At 43.8% G+C, this 23,065-nt stretch overlaps 1 protein-coding gene across 8 annotated transcripts in view; it reads right to left on the bottom strand.

Moving 5' to 3' along the window:
- The window catches only part of EPHA4 (EPH receptor A4), a 108,783-nt gene extending 85,962 nt beyond the window's left edge, over nt 1-22,821 (bottom strand). For 2 of the 8 annotated variants that reach the window (XM_065675034.1, XM_065675035.1), the window contains exons 1-3: nt 22,706-22,821; nt 21,727-21,794; nt 17,181-17,844 (exon numbers count right to left, since the gene is read on the bottom strand). In XM_065675034.1, coding sequence (XP_065531106.1) covers nt 17,181-17,844; nt 21,727-21,794; nt 22,706-22,796 — 823 coding nt within the window. In that variant the 5' untranslated portion in view covers nt 22,797-22,821. The other 6 variants (XM_065675039.1, XM_065675037.1, XM_065675036.1 and 3 more) reach the window with 6 other exon arrangements.
- Between the last annotated feature and the right edge of the window lie 244 nt (nt 22,822-23,065).

The raw sequence follows: 23,065 nt of genomic DNA, 5'->3' as shown, positions 1-23,065 counted from the left end.
CCCAAAGCTCCATGATTAAATGAGGCAGCCTCGGGCTTCTTATGTGCACTCATTGGCACTGCTTTCTCAGGACCATAAACCCCCACTGAAGCAGTCTACCTCCTTCATTACTCTTTGCACTGCAAATGCTGGCTCAGCAAGGCCCCAGGAAGCTTTGGGCTGAGGACAGCCTTGTGGGAAGAAGCTTCTAAATCCACTCTTTAGCAAAGCCTGGTCCATAATTCCCTTCCTTTCAGTATTTTCCAGACCAGGAACAGCGTTAATCAAATACCTTTGCTGTCCTTAACAGCTTAAGTACCTCAATTTGCCCAGCTTACTTTGTCCCAGTAGAGCCACCAGCTACATAATATGGCATGCAACATTATCTCCTCTCATATATTCACCCTTATGTTGCCTTTTCTCTTTCTCAAAATGAAACTTTGCTAAATCACCACAAATAAATTCAGAGACCCAGAAAGACACTTTCCTTTAAATGTTTTCCATTGACAACACACAAGTATTTTTCATGACCTATATTTTTAAGAGTTGAGTAACCACATCAGTCTACAAAAGCCCACTTTCAGCTTTTCATTATTTATGTGCTTCTTGCACAAACAGATGCACAGAAATTCAGAAGCAGCTCCCAGCCAATGGAAGCTAACACCTCATTGGGCCGCAAGCTCCCTGATTGCATGGCACTCTCCTGGCAGGTGAACGTCACCTCCACAGCTCAGCCAAGGGCTTCCAGTACCGGCACCTCTGCTTCGCTGACACATCTTTTCTCACCACTCAGCATTGTCACTACTGACCCCAGCCCTTATTTCCTGCCACTCCCTCCCTGCTGTAATGACATTCCCAGCAAAAGATGTAAATAACAGCCTGGGGTACAAAAAGAGTGACTAATTCTTTACATTTCCACTCATACAGTGATCTCCTAACAGGCAACGGCACTGACAAGCCCTTCCTGCAACACTGTTTAGTAGACATTTTTCTGTGGAAAGGTGTTCCTAATCATATCTTACAGCAATTAGAAACCCAAATTATTTTTCCCTTTCTCCTCCCAGTGAGTGGATGGCTATGCCCTTGAAGTAAAGCCAAGCCAGTCACCATGCAGCAAGACAGGTAAAGCCAGGGAGGGTGGAAACAGGAAGGGACGAAGGACCCCAGCACAAGTCCCCAGAGGACACAACTGCAGCTAAAACTGCTGGGACTCAGGAGAATAGTCCTGCAAGTGAGAACTTGTGCAGAAAATGAGTGGGTCAGAAAAAGACAGAACTAAACAGATAAGCTAGACAGACTGACTTTTAAATGGGGTAGAGCACCCCCGTGGTCAAGACAAGGGGCAACTTCGGATGTCAATACGCTGTCCCATAAGTGCTCAGTGGTTTTCAGACAGGGTTAAATGAAGAGGTAATAGGGGACAAAGCAACTTCACCCCCCTCACATGATAAGAGTGAGGTCCTAATATCAGGTAAACAGGGTAACTGTAAACTTGTCATATTTTATTGCTGTATTTTATTGCCTTGGTATTGCAGAATAACACATTGACTCCCATGAGAGCACTACAATAGTCTTTATGACTTAAGAAACTGTAAAATGTTAATACTAAAATCAGTAGGATCTCTCAGCTAAAAAACACACTTCTAGTGTGATTTTCTAGCACTCACATAATTCAAAGGAATAATCCTTCTCCAGCACTTCACTAAGCTAGCAAACAAAAACAAGTGTTGTAGGTTGAAGTTACTCTTTGATCTGGTAAATAAACCCACAGTGAATTCAGGTTCAATTACCATATTTAAATTTATGACATCTACAGTGCTGTAACAAGTTGGTGACAAATGCCAGTTTCATACAGAAAACATGTATTAACATGCACAAGCTACAAAAAAGAAAAATCAATTGGCTCTACACAGATGCATTAAAACTTACTTTGCCAGTTTTATACAATCTTTTACACGTATTTGTCAATGCATTTGATTGCAGTTCTAGTTAGTACAAGTAACCTACTATTACAAAGAAATTTCTAGTTTGGTATACTGAAAAGTAAAATTTGCTTTACTGATATTTGTGTGTGTGTACTTACATGCATATTCACAAATGCAGTCGTTGTTACTGCCGAAATTTCATTTGCATGCAAAATACCTCTGGTGCAAATTACCAATAACATAAGGGAGCCCATGAAATGTTAAAGACTTCAAAGGATGAGAGAAAAAGTATTTGCATTTTGGGCCTGATCCAAAGCACATTAAAGTCAAGGGGAGTCTTTCCATTGGCCGCAACAGATGTTCTGACTTGAGGAAGTTTTGATGCAAGCTATTGACATAAGAGTAGGCCAGCAAGACCACAAAATCCACTTTCTGAAGAAACAAAAAGTTAACTTTGCTGAATGCTGATTTACTGCTTTTCATCATGGCAGTTGTCTCTCAGCTTCTCCCCTAGGACAGTCTCTGCTGCCTCTCTCACTGCCTGCAACTCATGTTTCTGTTCAATACCGCACGTCCATTACAGTTTTTACACCTACACATTCTTCTCATTGATGGCTTTTAAGTTCTTTCTCGCTCTGCAGATACTTAACTTTGTAATAGTGTTATTTAATTTGAAAGTGACTTATGAGACAAGAACCTATACAGGACAACATAAAAACTTCCAAAAACATGTTCTGATAGATCACTGCCTATAAAGCATACAGATATCAACTGCTTTCAGTCTTTGAAAAACTGCTAGTGGTTCTCATAACAGAAGTAAACTGCTAGCTGCTCTCATCTATTTGAGAATACTCTGCTTAATATTGCTTCAGCAATCTCTGTCCTTTTCCATCAATATTTTAGTGCAATTTTTCATATGGCCTAAACAAAATAATACCTTCCTCACCAAGACGAAAAAAATCTGTTCACGTAAAGGATAGGAAGCACAATGCGATAAAAGCAAACAAGTGATTGGACTTGCAACAGTGCAGGTACCAAGGAGAGGAAAAACAAGTTTATTTAAATAAGCTTGAATAATTTATTCCTTTTGCAAAGGAACATTTTTCCTGGCATGACCCAAAAAGAAATGAGCTAGTAAAAGGAGCATTTTTCTAGCACAAGCTTTATTAACAAATGCCATACCTATTCTATATGTGTCACCAGTAAGCAAAAATCAAACCTACTGCAATGGGGGGAGAACACACTAGGACACAGTGTACATTTTTCTTCCTCTCTATACTTCAAAGTCATAAGCACTCCTCATATTTCACGGTAAAAGGTTTTATTTCTTGGTTCCCGCAGCTCAGGTAATGATATCGTAACTCAAAGGCAGTACAAGGCTCACTATAGCTCTGACCTCGTAAACAATTTTAATATCCCTTCTCCGCATCCCAGGAGATACAGGACTGCACCTGAGCAGCCAATATCTCCTCAGTAGGTACTTGTTTATTCAACTTGTAAGTGAGCACATGCATTGCACATTAAAACCAACCTGGATGCAAAGAGAAGGTTTCTGACTGCATGAGGGAGGCCATCTTTCAACGAGCCGAGGTAAATTTGCCAAATATCCAAGTTGTGTGGGAGGGTATGTGAAATTGAGCCAAAACACAGCACAGACTCACAAAGCAAAGCACACACAGCACCGCATCTGTTACACACATCTATGCTGGGCTTCTTGAAGTGTTAGAGACAGCGTGTTGTTTTAGAGTGATGAAAGTAGTGATGATACTGCTGCAAACAGGGGCAGAGAAGGAACCCAGACAGGAGCAGCACTTCTGCTCATCTTTCCAGGCAGAGCTCCTTGGGGCTGCTCCATGGCATCCTTGCCATACCATATCATGACCACAGGCTCAGAAAAGGAGGGGACATTAAGGTCAGTAAAATGATGCTACCAACCTCATATGCAGAACCACAATCATTTGGAAAAGCCAGGGCCTGTTCAGTAGCACTCTGGGCCTGCATTAGGCTGGAACAAACCGGTAGAGGGGTATCCCAGACACAGAAAGAGGGTTCTGGTTAGCTGAAACTAGATGGTTAGTTAACTGGAAAACTGAGATGCAGGGCAAGACCTCTTCAGCTGAGAAAGTTTCTCTTGGGGGAACACAATCAAGTGTCTATTTCTAGGTCAGACCTTGAGAGTTACCTTTCTGCTGTAAGATGATGGTGATCCCACAGCAACTGTGCAAGGGCATTTACCACAGGAGATGAGGCTGAAGGCAATCTCAATTAGTGTATTCCCCTGTCCCACAGGAGGATAACCTGTACTCCCACAGGAGGATACCATGGTACTAGGTGCCTAACTAACCTACTGTGAAAATCCTCCAATGCAGAGATTCCCCCCCATCCCTGGGCAATCTGCACTGGCAGTACAGCTCTTTGTGGTTATGGTTCATTTTCCCCACACACTCCTTGTGTCCAGCCTAACCTTTTCTCTTCACATGTGAGGCTCCATTTTCACGGCCAACTTCTACACACCTCTTGTTAAAGCGGAAAGGTGAGAGATTTTTCAAGATATCTTCATCTCTAAGCAAATCCAAACTTTGAATTCCTTAAAGTAAGCTGGACAGTAAGTGCTAACATAGGCAGAAGGGATGCCTTAGTCTCTTAAGCCTGCATGAGGGCTACAAATCCATCAGTCAAGGTCTGGACTAGTTAAAAAGACATCACATAGCATTTCAATTCTTCCCTCCTGGAATAAGGCCAAAAATACACTACTTGATGTGAATAGACAAAACAGAATCCACTACTCTGAAAAACCTCTTCAAGAAGCGAATAGCAAAGTGCTCTCAAAGAAAATTTATCTCCCCTTATCATGTGTACTTATTTGCTATCGAAGGTCTGCTTGCAAGATTCATGGTGCTGAGCTCAGGGCAATAAACAATTTATTCTGAGAAATCACAGATGATAAAGATATAGGAATTACAAGCTAATACACGAAGAAGAAGCAGGTCAGATCAGCACTAGGCCATCCTGGTAATATCTCTATAGAGCATCTGTAATGCTTAATAAAGTTAATTTTATATCAGGGTTATGTTTTGGGGGTTTTCTTGATGTTTTGGGGGGGTTTTGTTTGTTTTTTTGTTTTTTTTTTTTAAGTGAAAACCTGAAGAAAACAAAAAAACAAACCAACAACAAAAAGGTATGTGGAACAGGACAGGGCTTAGTCTCCAGCAAAAGTTGTGAGGCCTGATTTTCTCTTTGTTTGGCCCAACTCATCCATAGCCTCACAACCATGGCCGATTCTGTACAGAGAAGTTGTCAAACAGGGCAGTGGCACTAACCAGGTCCAGGTCTCAAGACGGTGAAAGAAGCTCCTCAGAAACATAAAGAGACTTTTTCTGGTATCTGCCAACACGGTGGCAAGGGAAAGGAGAAGCCTTCATCTTTTTTATGGTGAAAAAATTCTAAATAAAGTTGCCACAGTATCACATTTCCCTATTTACTTCAGATTTTTTTTTTATAATGGGCAAATTCTGCCCTCCACTATATTTCAACACCCCCTACTAACTCTGCTCAAGCAACATACGTATATTTGACCTTACTGAATTTTAAGACCAAATAAGGTTCTTGCACTCAGGCAACCTTTTTTCTTTGCCCTACTCACAAATCCCTGTGACACAATACTTCTAACATATTGCAAATTTCTGAAGAGTTACTTCTTCCAAACAACTATCTTCCTTGTTATTTAGCTGGGCTGAAGGGCAGTTCACCATCATTTATGACAGAGGCGCAGAGACAAGTGAATAGCAATTACTCAGCATTTGTTAAAACAACGGCCTCACCTTTAATAATTGCACAGTCACATTTCTTTGCACAGGGTCAAGCAGAACCCCGGAAGGGAGACTTGCTGATTGACACAAATATGTTTGTATTTCAAAGGGCAAACTACAAAGTCAAATAAAAGGCAGTGTTTGCACAAGAGTTAACTTAGCCATTTGGCATTCTCAAAGAGCTCAACAATCCCACGGAAAAATGTCTCCTTTCCTCTGCTACAGTACATCTTTAACCCAAACCTTAATACAGGTGTACAGAGAGGTCAGACTACCATGGCTCCTGCAGAGGGCTAGCTAAATGCACAACCACAAGAAGGAAGAGTTTTAGCAACCTTTAAAGCAGCAGAGCAATATGATGGAAAAAGCTCCTTCCTCCTAGTATCCCCACACTGAGCTGGGTGGCTGATGAAACCTAAGTGCAAGTTAGAACTAGAGGGATCCTCTGGATGGACAGACAAACCAATATCCAACCAAGGAGAAAAGAGAGAAGACCTCCTCTGTCACACTTTGACACCCCAGTTCCAGTTTGCCGTGAATTAAAAGGACCAGCTCTGCACAGTCACTGTTCCAGTGCAACCTAACAGGAAGGAGATGTGACAATAAGGCCACATACTGCTCTTGGGACTGCACCATTCCTGTTAAGACATGGGCAGTTCCCTGCAGTGCTGCATCAGACCCATGGTGCATCTCCTTCAGCCTCCACCAGAGCCAGTGCTGCTCCTTCACAATGGACAAGGTCTCCTGCCCGTCTGTGGACCCCTCTTTAGCAACCTGTGGCCATGCTTCTTTCTACTACCACTCCATGCTCTACAGCAAGTGACTGTAGGTTTTTTGCTCTCCATTCTCTCACAAATTAAAGTTCTCTGTCTATCCTAAAGCTATAAATGGGTGCTTTCACAGTGCCCACAACCCTTTGAGCTCACTTTCCCAAGCTATTGGGTGTGTTGAATTCAAGGTTACCAAGTACATTAATTTGGGGTACATTAAAACTGGGTACTGAGCACATGTCTTCAAAGAGCCACAAAGAACTTGAAGGTGAATCAACTAAATGGATAAAGGATCTGCACATGGGTAGATGCAGGCAAAAAGGATGGAAATAGTTTTGCGGGCGATTAGCAACGCACCTTAAGTTATACACCCTGACTTCACCTCTTTATGTGGTGATGAAAGTTGAAAGGAATCAACTAAAAAGGCCTTTGAACCTCAAAGCATTTCAAAACTGTACATTATCAGCTGTGTCTATATGCATTCATGTGTACCCAGCACCCACTGAACTGGTGTGTCCCGCCTTAAGTATTGGCTCCAGTATTTTAATCTTCTGTGGATTTTCAGAAGTAGTCCAAATTTGGGTCAGCCTGAGAGAACTGTGTCGGGGATTAGCACAGGAGGACAGTTTCTAATGTGCTATTAGAATGACTTCAGCAACAAGCTGCAAAAGAAAGTTCTTTCACATTAAGTGTAACTATTGCTACTCTGAGATTAAATATTACCTGGAAATTACTCTCATTAACTGCAGAGTCCTTGATTAATGAGCAGGTGGAATGTGTATAGGGACCTGGTCCTGATTTCAGCTGTCGTATTAGCTCTACCCTGGACATTTCTGATCACCACAAAAATAAACGAGGAAATCCAAGAACTAATTATGAGTGCACAAAATGTGTCAACCTAATAACTGTGTTATGGTACTTCAGAGATTAAGAGGAGGCTGGCAGATGCACAACATGCAAACATCAAAGCCACTAAAAAGAAACAGCAACAGAATTCAGCTATCTTCTAGCATCTCTGGTGTGAAGACCACAGGAAGCCTCTCCAGAAATAGTCCCTATTTCAGAATGACTTCAGCGCAGTTTTGACAACTGCAACCTTTTGTTCATTGTTTTAACACTGATGGGCACAGTAGTAACCTTCCGTGCTCATTCCCCTCTCAGGGCACAGACCTTGAGAACTGCCCAAAGGCCCCAAGGAGCCCCTTGTCAGAGCACAGGAGTTCAGCAGCCAGCAAACCCAGGCCACAGTAGAGCATCACACCTGGAGCTCCTGGAGGGTGCCACCACAGGCTTGAAGGTACATAGGCTTGAGCTGCAGACCACGCACTTGGGAAACCAGAACCACCTATTTTGGTTTGTCAGCAAACACAGTTGTATCTAAGCATCTCCTGCTATGCTTGCCCAGCAACCACTGCCCCCAAGCATTTCTATGAAACAGTAGGGACTACCCACACACTCTTTTTAATTTGTGTTTACTTGTCTCTTGAAAAAGCCCAAAGAAGCCTATTATACACACCAGCTAAGCACAAAACTGAATACTCCAGCATCTGAAGAGGAGTTCAGGCAACTTGTGCCCTACAATTGATCTCCTATTTCTCCCTACGCTTTCCTTCTAATCCTCTATGTAATTACATGAGTTGCCTGATCTTCCCCAAGCTATCAATTCCCCCAAATCCATTTTCAAGTTGCCATCCTTGAAAGAGTCTGGGCACTGGATCAAGCCTTCTCAGCTTGATGCAACCCTTGCTGCTATTGATGCCTCCCCTGAAACATGCTGGGTGCAGCTGGCCAGACCCTGAGCAAGGGTTGCCCTGGCCCAGCCCAAGAGGAGGACAGGCAAAGAGAAGGTATTGATCTGGTCCTTTTAACATGCTAATTTGCCCAGTGGCTGCTTCACTCATTGCCAAGCTGGACACTTCAAAAGGAAACTGTTTTCAAAGCAGCAGTGTGTTTTTCAACTGCAGAAAACACTTAAAACTGAAAACAAATGAATTCACAGAAGCGCTGGTCGTATCCTTCAGCTCCCCAGACAGAGATGTTTGATGTACGGAAAGACAGACTTGTTAATTAATGCTATTAAAATGTGGCCTGGCAAAATGCCCCTGGGATTTAAAATAAGAAAATCCACTCCCTTTAAGTACACACTTTAGTATAAAGATAGCCTGTACTAGTATCAAAAAAAAAAAAAAAACAGCCATAATCTCTTGATGTGTTCCCCTGACTTCCCTCACCACCACTTCTCAGAAGTAAAATGTAGTTAAAACTAAATTTCTGTAATTTAATTTCTATAAATCAGCATCAACACTGGAGAACATTTTGGCTTTTCTTAGCATTGATAATGGGGAAAATAAAGGTGATTGTTCAATCTCTTCAGACCACTGAAAATGCACAGCAAAGGCCAGACAAAGCCCTCAGTGTGACAGAGACATTGCTAACATTGTTTGGAAAGCAGCAGCATTATTGACTTAACGCCTTTGCTACCAACACAGGGTCTCCAATCAGGGCCTAAATACAATGTGAGGAATGGATACAATGACAGGATTTAACTAATGGCTGGCGGAAGTACTAAAATATACTACATACAGAAGATTTCCAGACAGAACACAAATCAACCAAGTGTTTAGCATCCCTGTTTGTGGCTCACATCATACTTCTAGAGATGGGCTGTGAAAAGCAGGAGCGCTCTCCAAGCTGAAGGAGATAATGAGTTGTAGCTCTGACCAACAGCATATCACCCTGCTTTCAAAGACTAAAGAGCTGAAAACTTGAATTTCCCTTCAACATACGACTATTTCCAAGGCTAAAGTCAGCCTTGGTTAGCAAGCAAGAGCAGCCAACCCCAAATGAAGGGAGAGCCTCAGCCACCAAGCCCAGCCTGCTTCTCTGGACCCCAGCCACAACCCCTCAGTCCAAGCCCCAGCTGCACCTGCAGCATCAGCCAGCCCCACCCATGCTCACCTACCCCCACAGCAGGAAGGAATTTGGGATGCTGCTGACCTCTAACCCTGGGCCACAAGGGACAAAAAGCCCATCAGAAGCTGTGGGAGAGTGTAGGCAAAGGCAGGGGGGGAGGGGGGGGCTAATTATCAACCTGACATTGGCTCTGGAGCAGGCAGCATCACTGGAGCAAACTTAGTCACAGGAACAAGGCATGAAGAGATAACGCCAGAAAATGAGCAAAATGGAACTTGTTTCCTTGCCACTAAATTGTTAGCTTTATGGGACTTCATGCTGAACGGTATGAAAAAAAATCCAATTTGCTTTGAAGCGCATTAGTCTAACATCCTAATTATTGTTTACATTGCCATTTGCCTTCTATTAAGAATTGAATAATTACTCAGTGCTCCATAGTTTAAAAATACAAGCAAACAGGATTATCTGGGTAATTAAGACTCTGTACTGCAGCTTTGTACTGTGGCTGTACAAAGCATTCCCATATAACAAGCAGAAGCAATAGCTATCGATTGCCTTAGTTCAAGTGATGCTTTAAGGAGTTCCAGCATGCAAGATGGGTAACTCATTAGAGAAGGGTGACCAATGCCTTCTGACAAGTATGGAGGGGGGAGAAGCTATTCTCAGAGCTAGGACACTAGCATGAGTCTTTGGTCTTTTCCCAGTCACATAGAATAATAGAATCAAACATAGAACAGTTAGGGTTGGAAAGGACCTCAAGATCATCTAGTTCCACCCCCCCCGCCATGGACAGGGACACCACACACTAAACCATCTCACCCACAACTCCAACCAGCCTGGCCTCGAACACTGCCAGGGATGGAGCATTTACAACTTCCTTGTGTGTGCCTCTGGGAAAGTCACCTGGTCTTCCTCCCTTGGTCCTCCAGCCACTTCAGCACAGAAAAACATCCGTCTTCCTGTTCGAGTCCCACCTTGGGCCAGCCTGCCGAAGCTGCAGCCCTTCTGCTGCTGCACCAGGCCACCAGTAAATAGGAAACCTGTTTCTCAGCACTCCTCTTTCAGTGTGTTTGTATAGATGAACTTGGTTTTACAGATTCCTTTAGCGAGATTTAAACCCACCCATCTAAGAAAATGTAGGTCAGCAAACAGTTTTCTCTAGACATGCATAACTAAATGTGCCAAAGCATATACTAACTGTCCAGGACAGCTTTTTCCCTTCTTTCCCCCCTCCCCAGACCTTAATAGCCCATCCATATTATACTTTAAACAGCAGGACCACCCCTTCTGGGTGACTATTAGGACAAAAGCAAAGTTCTTGCACGTCCCTTTGTTGGTTTAGAGAGCTGTTCCTCCATTTAATTACGCCACCAGGTTTCACACTGCGAAGTTTACTACCCCTGTGAAATTACCTTCAAGTTAAACACTAATTGGACATCCAACAAAAACAAACCTCTCTCACAACCTTGTTTTTCCTTCTGGTTTCTCATAGGATGTAGCCCCAACGCGATCAGGGTCCCAGTGTCATACCACTGATTTACAGAGACACAAAATGAAAAACAGTGCTTAAAAGAAATATAGTACGTTCATGCAGCATGTGTTCTAACTTATATCAATAAACCTTTCAACAAATCCATTCTGAACAAGCCTGTGTATTGGGAGCATTTAATGAGCCTCAGCTTTATTCCAAGCCAAAGGCAATTTTAAGTAAAGTTGAAATAAAGAAAAGTTAAAAAGAAAAGAAAGCCACTAAAACCAAAAATAAAATAAAATATGGGTTCTTGTATAATGGTGATGCTTAAGAAAGCAGAACTTTTCTCATAGATTATTTTCTTTCAATAAATAAAGACAGCAGTTCATTTGTGCATGTTTACTCAAGTGCTACCAGCCTCTTTCCCCCTCCGCACCAAAGTAAAACCATGGACCAAGCCCACTTCTGTGGCCAGACCAGCAACGTGCAGGACACACCAGCAGGGCTGAGCAGGTCCTTGACTCAACACACAGAAAATGTTGTAAAATGTCATGCTTTTTCATGCACATGTGTGCATGCACACTCATAGCACAGTGGGGGTCCCAGCTCCTGAAACAGGTCATCCCACCAGTGGAGGATGTAACTACAGGAGGGCTTCATGGTCACTGCTGAACATCTGGTGATGACACCCAAGGGCCTGCAGCCCCACCAGCCACATGAAATGGCACTCCCTTCACCTCCAGCCATTGCTTCACAGTAGCGGTCAGGGCTTCAGAGCATAGCACTTTCACGCACACCAGCTTGAAGTGAGCAAGCAGGGTGCAGTGACAGGGTGCAGAGTGACAATCATAGTCAAGAGGAGACCCTGAGACATGAGGAGCCCACTGTGCAGATATTACACTGTCTCTTAAACAAAGAGATCAAAAATATCAAAACAGAACTCATTTGCACAAAATCCAAATCTCTGAGCTCTGCATAAACAGAAGGAGATTTTGGCTGGCGTTTCCAAAGGAAGCTCTTATCTCCTTTGTGAAATGGGGAAATGGGTGTGCTACTTTGCATGCTGGTTTATACAAAAGATGTAAATGAGGAATATGCTGCATGCAAAAGGCAAAGCAGCCGACAGCTGCCAATCCCCATTCACAGGGAGAAAGTGCTTCCTTAGTCTCCAGCAGGAAGAAGAGAAGGGAACCAACATTTCTGCTTCCCAGGGAGGTGAAGCAGGCTCTGAATATTCATAAAATGGCCATTTAGTCATGGGAGTGTTAATTGTGTCTGATTCACAAAACTGTGTGACCTCACCTGCTCCTTGCAACATATCAAAAGGATGCAGCATAATGGAATGAAACCAGATAAGATATTTATCTCACAAGTTCGGGGGGCTTTTTGACACAGTCTCAAGAGACTGAAGCATACTGCTGAGCGTTTCTTTAATGACTTCTCACAAGCGCAATAAAGACCAAGCTCAGTGGAGTATATTATTAGACAGATAATAACCCTCATCCAGCCAGGATGTAAATGCTGAAGTCATCACACACAAGATGAGTTGTCTGGAAAGTTCTGGTTTGCCCCCTGAAAACAAAACAAAGCAACCAAACAAACCACACACAAAAAGCAGAAGGTGGTCTATATGCCCCACAAAAGTCCACCCAGACATGCCTTGAAATTCATACCACCATAGCAGCTCATCTGGCTTTGATTCCAAGGACTGTGCTTTTTAGTAGTAACATGCAGAATAAGGACCAGATATTGCTCCCCTGTGCACCAGCAGAAATTTTGTCAGGAATTCAGAAGGAAGCAATCCCAGCCTTTCTCCAAGGGATACATGAAGGGAGAATTGCTCAACAACTGTAGCTTGACTTCCAAGGGGCCCAGGGAGGAGAAAAGCAATACAAAGCCTGCAATAACATTTAAATGGAGATTTTGAAACACACCAGGTGGTACAAAAATCACAGAGGGATCAACCCTTGGAAGATCTATTGAGCTACATGAGAACACAACAACATAACCAAAATCACTGCTTCAGCAGAGAAGAGAACCAACTAAATTTGGTTCAGACAGACTGTGTTTCAGTATCGCTCCCATGCTCTCCCTGGTAGCTTCCGTCTTCTCAGCTCCTTTTAAAACGTAACATGTTGAGTCTGTGCATTTTTTTTCCCCCTGCCAAAAATAATCAACCTGAAAAAAAATCCTTCTGAAATCTCAATTCTGCGCTGTCTTAGTCACCCTTCTGATTACCCTTTTGTGCAGCCAGACTGTTCATCAGTGTTATGCTGATGAAAAAGTCGTCTCTAACTAAAACAGGAAAGTACATACAAATTACTTCATTTCCCCACCCTTACAAAACCCACCAGCCAAAATTCTTATCACAGAAAGAAAAAAAAAACACCCCAAAACTATATAATTACACTGTACCCTTCTGATGTACACTGAACTGCTGCTCTCAGTGATCACAGCCACTCTTCAAAGCCTCCGAGATAAAAAGAATCTTATCATTCAAATTATTACTTCTTAGGGATGCTCTTATCAAAGTTTGAAGAAAAATTCTAAAAACAGCAGTGATATGAAACCAGGACTGAGCCATATTTTAAATGACACTGGATTTTCTGCCAATTGGCCAATTCACAACTCGAAAAAGCAAGTGTAGATGAAGACAAAGCTGTTGGCTCTCATAACCTTTACAATATCACAGTAAAAATCTCAACTGTCTCACATATTTATACTAAATGGCAGGTCTAAAATTGAGATTTGTAATTTCACAGCATCAAAATCGTCACAGATGGCTACAGTCTATTGCTTCTTTAATCTGTCTTCCTTCCTGCTTGTTTTCCCCCCTCCTCCTCTGAGTTAAAAAGATACGTGTTTTATCATAAGGAAATCATAGCTAAATCCAAACCACATTATGTCAATATGTAACAAAACAATTTACATAACAATGATGCATAAAAGAGAAGTTTAAAATTACTTTATGTCTCAGCTTTGCCCTAAAGCACCAATTACCTTAGCCTTGAGATGTGCCACTAGTTGGGGATGGACAATATTCCGCATTTATACTCTCCTAAAATGATAGCCATTGACACAGGATATTTGGGGAAGAATAAATAGCAATAAGAAAAAAGCAATAGCAAGTTGTTGGATTTTTAAGATCAAGTACACAGCTACAAATTTGGCTATGAGGAAAGAATCAGTGCTCACCTAATAATTCTACAGATTGGGACCAATTTTTCATAACCTCTCCTGTGACACACCTGTGGAGCTTCCTAAATAAATACAGATTAAATACTTGGCTCCTTTCCCTTCCTGCCCTGAGTTTTTGCATACACACATGCATGTATGCTCAGTAAGACAATCATTATCAATAAAGTCAGCTGGAAAAAATAGCAGTCAGAGGAAGGAGATTTTTGTCATCATATTCCAATACCTCCATACCACCAACTTGATTTTTTTTTTTTTTTTTTACAAACCCTGTTCAAGGTCAGAGCATTATTAGCTCCCACTGCAGGAACCACTTTAGATGAGAAGTGGCTTCCTATTACGCTTCCCACACGCATCAGAAATTAAGCAAGAGCCGCTCAAGGAAAATATATTATTTAAGAATCAGAAGGTTGAGCGAACTTGAAGCAGCTTTCAGGATAACACAAGTGCCAGCTGGTCCGCCTCAGTGCTGTGCAGCAAGGGCAAGCCCCAGGAGAGGGCAGGAGTCTGACATCTCCCATGGATCTACCAACAACTGCAAAGCCCCAATCCACTGGCCTGAAGTATTTCTGCCCACTGAGCTTTTGTCAAACATTTAAGATCTTAATCAATCCAAACTGTGACCCTAGGATCACAGGGGAAGATGGATGAGGAAACGGACAACCTCTGACCTCCCCTTGTATTTGTCCTGCCACAGTCAACCTACTGAAAAACAATTGAGGTGGAACCTGCTCACCAGCTCCAGTCCCAGCCTGCCACCCTCTTGCAGCCTTTTCCAAACTCAAAGTCTCTCCCCCCATCCCCAATCCTCTGTACCAAAACCACAGGAATGTCCTCACTTCATCCTCCTCCTCCCCTCCAGAAACCTGCCAGAGCAGAACATTTGCTGAACTATGAAGTTGAGTGGGGAAAGAAAAGGGGAAGGCTCATTCAGCAGTGTCAAAGGCCAAACTGCTTTAGCGGCCCCGCTGGAAACCAGAGAGCGAGCCACATAGTTCTGGTAAACTTCATGAATTCATGAAGAGGAGCTTCCCTCAAAACTGTTCTGGCTGAAGAATAGCAAATGTGAGAAAAGGAAACCACAAATAACCGCTGATGAAATGTGTTTAGTGCTTTCAAATTACACACTGGCTCAAATCCTCTCAAAATGACTAGTATAAGCCAATGTCACTCTGGAAAGCCCAAGCAACAGAACATTTCTATCTCCTTTTCAAATATCGCATCACCTGATCTTCATTTTACTTAGAAAACAGGAGAATTAGGTTTCCTAGGCCCAAACCTCCTTGCAGCTGAGAGCTGGTAGGTGAGCTGACATCCAACCCCAAGGGCTAGTTTAACACCACAAAAACAAGTTAACAAAAAGCATCCTACTATGACCACTGCTCATCTGCAAAAACCTCAGGAGATTTCCCCTTGTTAGGCAATTAGCTCATCATGTCTGGGCCACTGACAGCAGAAAAATTATAGATCTGTGTCAATCAGAGTGACCCAGTACTGACCTGGTAGGCTTCTCCGAGAAGGCAGAATAATCTCCAACAATAAACCCAAGATGCTCGCTGCTACTCCTCCACTTCCCTCCACTCAGGTTGTAAAGTTAACTTCCAGGCAAACCTTCTTGACATGAAGAATGTAAGAGCATCTCCCCAGCCACTAACAGCTCCCCCAGCACCACCCAGTCAGTACCACAGCCACAGGTTCACAAGTTTAACACCACACAGGTTTTTCAGTGTCCATCTCATGGGATTCAAAAACACACCCCAGAGTAATTTAGCCCAGACAGTACGCCCTGCCAACATGCACATCTTTGAGCAATCTCTACAGCCCATGGCAATTTTGTTGCCAATATGGCACACTTTGGCTTTTTCCATATAGCAAATCAGAAATACAAATTAAGGCTGAACTTCATAGTTAGCATTTTTGTCCTGCCAAAGCTTAATTTCAATGCATACTAATGAATTTCATACCAACTGTAAATTATCACTTAGAAGAAATCAAGTAGTACATTCAAAAGACACTGTCCTCTTAGGAGCCTAGCACAAAAGCCAGCAGTTACTTGGCTCTGCTATCTTGCTTTCCATCTCAAGATGGACAGAAAATGACCTAGTGAAAAATACACCAAGAGGATATGAAGCAAAATCTGGCTCAGAATTTTCCAAAGACATGCTTCCAAATCCACTAAGGAGCTGAGCACCTTCAGTTCAGCACCCAGCAAAATTAAGCCCACTGACCTGTGCAAGAATCCATTTAAATTTGATCTAGGTTTATGCTTACATGAGCAAGAGTTTAGAAGCTGAAGCTAAATATATTTTATTTATAAACCTGCTCCTCTCCTTCCCTAGCCTTTTACAGCTTCTTTTTCCAGAAAGGGGAGGTGAAAAGAGCATAGGTATTGAGGTTTTTTTCTTTTTAGGATAATCTGCCTTTTATACAGACTTTAATCCCTAATTCTGCAGCACACAGGATGGTGTGTGTGGGAGGGTGGGGTGGAGACTTTTAGCATTTCTAAGAGTATCCTAGCACCTCTATTATTAAGCTGACAATAGAGACTCTCTGAGAAATGAAAATATTTAACAAAGGCAGCAGTGTCAAATATCAAAGGGTATTTAGTGCTAAAAAATTTGCAACAAGTAAAACACCAAAGACTTCCCCTTCCCAAAGGGGGAAAGTAATCCAGCTAAGACTCCTGTTTCCCCTCCCTCCCCCCACTGGTTCTTACCCCACTGCATTATCCAAATGGGCGTTTGCCAGAATTCCCTGTGCTTAACAAAGTTCACTTCAGATAAAACTTGAGAGATTTGTCTTTTTTAAACAATGGTAGCTCGACTGCCCTGCCTTGCAGCCATTCACATTTTGGTGACTATTGTGAGCCAAATCAAATGTAGACGCCTGCTAGAAAATGTGTTTCGCCTTCTGCCTGTTATGGCAGTATCATTTGTTTTGCATTATATAATTCCTAGCCCTGCCACCTGGAGCTATTGGGTTTCTTCATTAAACTCCTCTGTCCCACCACATCCCACAGGGGCTGCTAATTACTGGCTTTACTCCATTTACTCTCATCTCCAATTCAATTATGCATTCAACTAAGCCTTAATGAAGACTACAATATGGCTCATCTTACCTTGGCATTCACCGTTACTTTCTTCATAGCCAGCATTGCACAGACAGTTGCCAATGGGCACCAGCCATTCGCCATCTGCCCCACAGTACATTTTTGGCACATCCTTCTCTTCCGAGTTGTTGACACAGGAGCCACGAACCTCCACCAGAGAGGATGTATCAGCTCCAGTAATGGTGTCTGGAAACTGCGCAAGGTTTCGAACTGTCAATGGACACTTCTTATAGAAGACACGAACAGACACCAAAGCGATGCAGGCACCAACGTCCTGAAAAGCCAAGTAAAACCCTTTCTTGCTGAGTGGTCCGACATCCCTTATCTCTGTATTCAGCTTCATGATCCTGTCACCAATGTCCACTTGGGTGAAGCTCTCATCAGCAGCTATGGTGTCGATCTTGGCAAACTGGCTCTCTCGAATGAAACGCTCCTTATCATTGTTTGATTCATAGTAATAGAGGTTGAATGTCTCTTTGCAAGTTCCCATGACACCTGGCAGGCTGTTGCAGTCTCTTAGCGTGAACTTGATTTCAATGTATACCCTTTGAGCCCCCTCACGGGGAATCCAATCAGTTCGTAACCAATTATTCTGACTGGGCTCCATCACATTGCAGACTTGATAGGTGCGGATCGGAGTGTTCTTCTCATCCATAATGCTCACTTCCTCCCACTGCAAAGAGGGAAATGGAAAAAATAATACATCAATATTAAAAGGAACAGAGCGTCGCAGCAAACAGAATCTGTACTTCCACAACTAAGGTGGAAACTATTTTTATCATTGCAGGAAAACAAACAAGCAAACAAACCCAGCAGATCAAGTCATAGCCAGTAGACATTAAGTACTTGGACATTAAAAGAAGAATCTTTTCTGGAGAAACAAGCTCCAAATCAAGTAACACCTCAAGGAGCAAGCATGTGTTTTAAAGGCCCTTTGAACCAATCCAAGAATGTTCTACCAACCAACTACGTTTATCTGCACTGCAGTTTTGTTCATAGGACCCTTGCCTAGGTAAGGACTATGCATGGCACTTTACAGAATTGACAGCAGATGAGGCAGGTAATGCATGGACCTTGCAGGCAATGGCCTCAAATCAAGTTCAGGCACCTTCATAAGTGTCAAACTAAAGGGCAATATAATTAGGAAACAACAATACAGGCACTCCAAAAACGGTATCAGAAGAATCTGACCCTAATTCAATAGTTCAGCATAATGAACTTAGAAAAGGAAAGCACACATAAACAACACCTTTTAAAAAATTGTTTCAAGGATTATCATAGAGAAGAAAGTTTATCACAGGGCTCTCCTGCTAGTGAGAGAAGAGGAAGGGGCACTGGAGAGAGATGTCTTCCCAGCATAGCACTTAAGTATCAAAAAAAGTCCTTCTTAAAAAAAAAAAGTTTATATAAATATATTAGATAATGATACACTGTCTGGGTTTGCAGGCAATAAAATGAACCATACAAAATTATCCTTGGAAAGCAGCAGTAACTTTAAAGAGACTCCCCAGAAGTGCTTTTCACAACTACTGAAGACATGGCTTTGATAAACACAAGTCTTCCTAACATTAAGGGGCTTCTTGTATAATATCCTGTATTCTTCTCACAAGGATTGCTCTTATGCAAGTGATTTTTACTTAAAAAGATTCCAGCTTAGCTGAATCCGTTTATAGAATGACAGTAGTTAGCACCATGAGTCACTAGGAGCAGAAAGAATAATATTTGCTGCCTAGAGATAACTGCAAATTAAAATGAAGGGGGGCAGAATCAATACCCAGCATGTCACTCCTTTCCACAGAAAAGGAAAAAATAAATCTTTAAATGTCATCTATCAGTGCAAGTGTAACAAGGTGTTAGTAAGACAGTGTTGTTTAATTTACATCTGCCACAAAGCTGGTTTACTGTTACAATATTGTCTTTATTATCCATCACTTTCCATTCTGCTTATCTTCAAACTCTCTACACTACCTATATTGTGTGTGGTACAAGAGAAAGGAAGAAGCAGAGGGAAATAATACTTGTTGATGGGATTTCCTTTAGTGTATTTACACAACGGAGGATGCTGCTAGAGCAGTCAATAAAGAGACCGCTGAGGTCAGTGGACAGACTGCAACTAAAATCATCAAGTTTCAGATCAGGTTCTCAACGAACTCCTGTCTCTTAAAAATATAAATATGTAAGGCTAGGTTTCTTATTTCATGAACACACATATGTATCTTACTGCCAGAGACAAAAGTAACTACAGCCCCATATTTCCAGCCACTGCAAAACATTTGTAACTCTAAATATATGGACAAAGCTGTAACTTTCTGTTTTCAGGTTGAAATTAGCTTTTGTAATTCAAGTTTTCTCATGGTTAAATGATAGAAAATAAAACATTCTGGCACAAAACCTAGTTTTTAACTGTGAAATGCAAGAGTAAATCATTACTTACATTTATAATGCAATTCATTAATTCCTCCAGGGCTACTATATATTTGGTTACTGCTAATCACCCCTAAATGACTACATTTATCTCCAGCCCTTCCTATCCACACTATCCTCTCACGTCAGAAACTGTGTGGTGTAGATCTAGAATAATGCCTTTTTTATGAACAAAAAGGTACACACAGTTGAAGAAAAATCAGCACTGAATGACAGGATCTTCCTAGGAACATGAAGGAGTTAATTTCTGCTGCTTGAAATAAATCTGCAGCATATGAAGTTCGAATAAATGCTTTCCAAGCACTGTATCTCAGAGACAGACCATGTACTCTTAAATTTTTCACTACTGGCTTAAAAATAGAACACACATATGTAGGTTTAGTGAAACGAGTCACGTCCACAATAAGAGAACACATTTCCTTTTCAAGCTCGCATGGCGCTCTCAGAGAAAACATAGGGGAAAAGGGGGAATCCAACAGCCATTAATAATACACAGTTGTCCTCTGATCATCAATTCTACTACCAACTTCTTAAAACTTTTATTTTAGGTCCCGTTTTAATACACAGTATAGATATCACTTGAAGAGCTGTATGAAAGACCCCATCTCATTAGCTGACCTTCCCAGGGTACAGGATTAACAAGGAAGCCCGACGCTCACTGAGATAGAGCTGTACCTTCCCACACTGTCAAAGGATGAGGGCAATTGCCTGCAATCAGCAGTAAATGTGCACCGTGGGCGCTGCTAGAGGCCTGCCAATCACCTCCCCACTCTTTGAAAAACCAAGAAAAACGAGCCTCGGTGACAGCACAGTGTGCTCAGGCAGAGCACAAGCCAGGACTGTAGTCAAGTTCACTCAGAACAACAATGGGGGAGCAAAACAATCCCCCATTCTCCCATGTTATGGTTATTCAGAGCTTATGCATAATTCATCACCAGCCGATGCAACGTTGGATTCCTTCCACTCACTTCTGTTTCCTTAGCTCTGCTTCTGCTAATTACAAGTGGGAACGCACACAAAACAGTAAATTTGTAGGTTTCCTTAAGAATCCACTGCTTTGTTGTGAGCAGGTCCCGATCTTTCAACACTTTCATTTTTCAGTCAGTTTGACTGTTACTTCTCCTTTAGCATACAAAGACGTTTTACTCATTTAATATTTAAAGGATTGGAGATGGGCTTCTTTATATTAATATTTAGTGTGCATTGCTGGCATTCTTCTGAAATTGTTCACTTGAAGAAAAAGCCTTTCTAATTGCTTATTAAAAAGTAAAAAAAAAAAAAAAAACCACACCCCCCACCCCCCCCCCAACTAAAACAAGAGATCCCACAAAGTACAGTCTCCACCAGACCCCACCAACTCCAGTGCTCTCAGGAGCTTCCCCACAGAGGTCACAGGCACCATACAGGATGGGAGCGCAGCAAGGTGCCAATCCACTAACACAAAACTAAATCAGTAGATATACCGGGCCTGCAGCCCACTAGACAAAAGGGCTCTAAACCCCGAGGATGGATACGTGAATCTCAATGTCATCGCATCACTATCAGGCAGTGGCCTGAAGCAGTCTTCTCTTACAATTATCTCTTTGAAAAATTACATACAAAGAAGCTCCAAGGAACCACCATCAAGCACTGAGTGTTTCAGTTTATCTGGTCAGAAACTGAAACATACAATGCTTACCATCTAAAACAGGCCAACTGTCCCATCACACCAAAAGGTCTCTCTTGTATATTGATCCCTACTCCTTCATCCAGAAATAGAACAGCAATTGCCCTGAACATCTCCCAGCCAAGACAGCCTACAGGTATAATAATTACAGTCAAGAATGCCAGTTCAACAGCCAGATCACATTTCTTGTTGGTATTTCAGTTTTAAATAGGCAACTAAGCCCATGCCTCAACCAGTCTCCTAATTCTGAAGCCTCTTTTCTGCCCTTTTGGTTTCCACTTCTTGCATGACAGAACTATACGAAGGGAGTATAGAGTTTCTTCAACAAAGAGTAATTCATTGGGTAAGCCAGGGAAGAAATCTGACCTTCTCGCCACAATCAACAATAATCGAGCCATTAGGACTCTCTGAAAGTTACTAATCACCCCCTTTACCCTTTAGATCAGATAGCGGTTTAAAACTTACCCCTCCTTCCAGGGGACTTGCTATCCACCCCAGTTCTCCCTGAACTGATCTGGAATCCAGCAAGGTAACTGCAGAAAGGTACAAATAAAACAGATTAAATTTCAGCGGCCAAAAAGGCAATATTAAAACAAACCGGTTACCTGACCGTTTCCATATGTGTGGAGCACGATCGCATCCACCTTCAGCTTGAAACGAAATGTTATTTCCGACTGCGCCGATACCTCGTACACTTTGAAACTCTCTCTGCTTTCGAGCCGAGGAATAGCACATCCATTCCTCCGCGGGATAAAGCCGATCACAGGGCGCGGGCTGAGAGGTGAATTCCCCCCGACACCGAAGAGCGCTCCTGCCCTGCAGGCGAAGCGGCCGACGTACCGGCCAGCTGGGACCGGAGCGCTCCCGCCGCGCCTGCAGCCGGGGCGCCCGCACCTCAGCGGGGAAACAAAGGTTACAACTTATTGGGACCGCGGGAGCTGGCTCAGCCCGGTCCGGGACACCGGGCACCAGGAGACCTCACGGGGAGCTCCGCCACAGGAGCGGCGCCCCCCGCCCGCCGGGCTGCGCCGCGGGCTTTCCCCGAGGGACGGGCTGCAGCACGGCCCCGGGGAACAGAGCGGAGCAGCCGGGAGCTCCCGGGAGAACCGGTTTCCTCGAACCGCCCTCCCGGCCCGGGGAGCCCGGCGCGGCGCCGCCGCTCACGGGAGCACCGCTGTCCGGCCCGGCTGAGGGGCCCGGCGGCAGCTCGGCGGGACCGCGCTGCCCCGCGACACCTGTGCCGCCGCCGCCGCCACCGAGGGACCCCTGCAGCGCGGCTGGGGCAGGTCAGCTGCTGCCGGACGCCCGGGCACCGGCCGGGGCAGCGCTGTGCCGGGGGCGCGGGGAGCGGCGGGGGGATGCAAGGACCCTCGCCCGAAACTTTCCCCTCGGAGCCCCACTGAGGGAGCGCGAGCCCGGCCGCGGGGCGCGCGCGGCGCCTCACCTTCGTTGGCGGGATAGACCCGGGAGCCGGTGACGGCGCCGCAGACGCCGACGAGGAGCGGGAGGAGGGCGCAGAACGGGACCCCGGCCATGCCGCCGCCGCTCCGGCCGCTCGATCCCAGCGGAATAACTGCCTACATGGGGCGCGCGGCGGGCCGTAGACATTGCCAAGGGGGCGGGGCTCCGCCTGCCCGTCACGGCCCGCAGCCAATCGCCGCCCGCCCCGCGCCGCCCGCCCCGCCCCGGCCCGCCTCCGCCGCTCGGCGGCGCGGAGCGGGTACGCGCTGCCCCGAGCTGGCGGAACGCTGTGAGTGGCCGCGGTCCCGTGGGATGAGTGCGCCCCGCGGCCGGTCTTTAACCT

Source organism: Lathamus discolor, chromosome 3 (genome assembly GCF_037157495.1).
Source record: "Lathamus discolor isolate bLatDis1 chromosome 3, bLatDis1.hap1, whole genome shotgun sequence".
In the NCBI taxonomy this organism is placed as follows: domain Eukaryota; kingdom Metazoa; phylum Chordata; class Aves; order Psittaciformes; family Psittacidae; genus Lathamus; species Lathamus discolor.
Note: the sequence above shows the minus strand (reverse complement) of the source record. Positions and strands in the feature narration are given on the sequence as shown.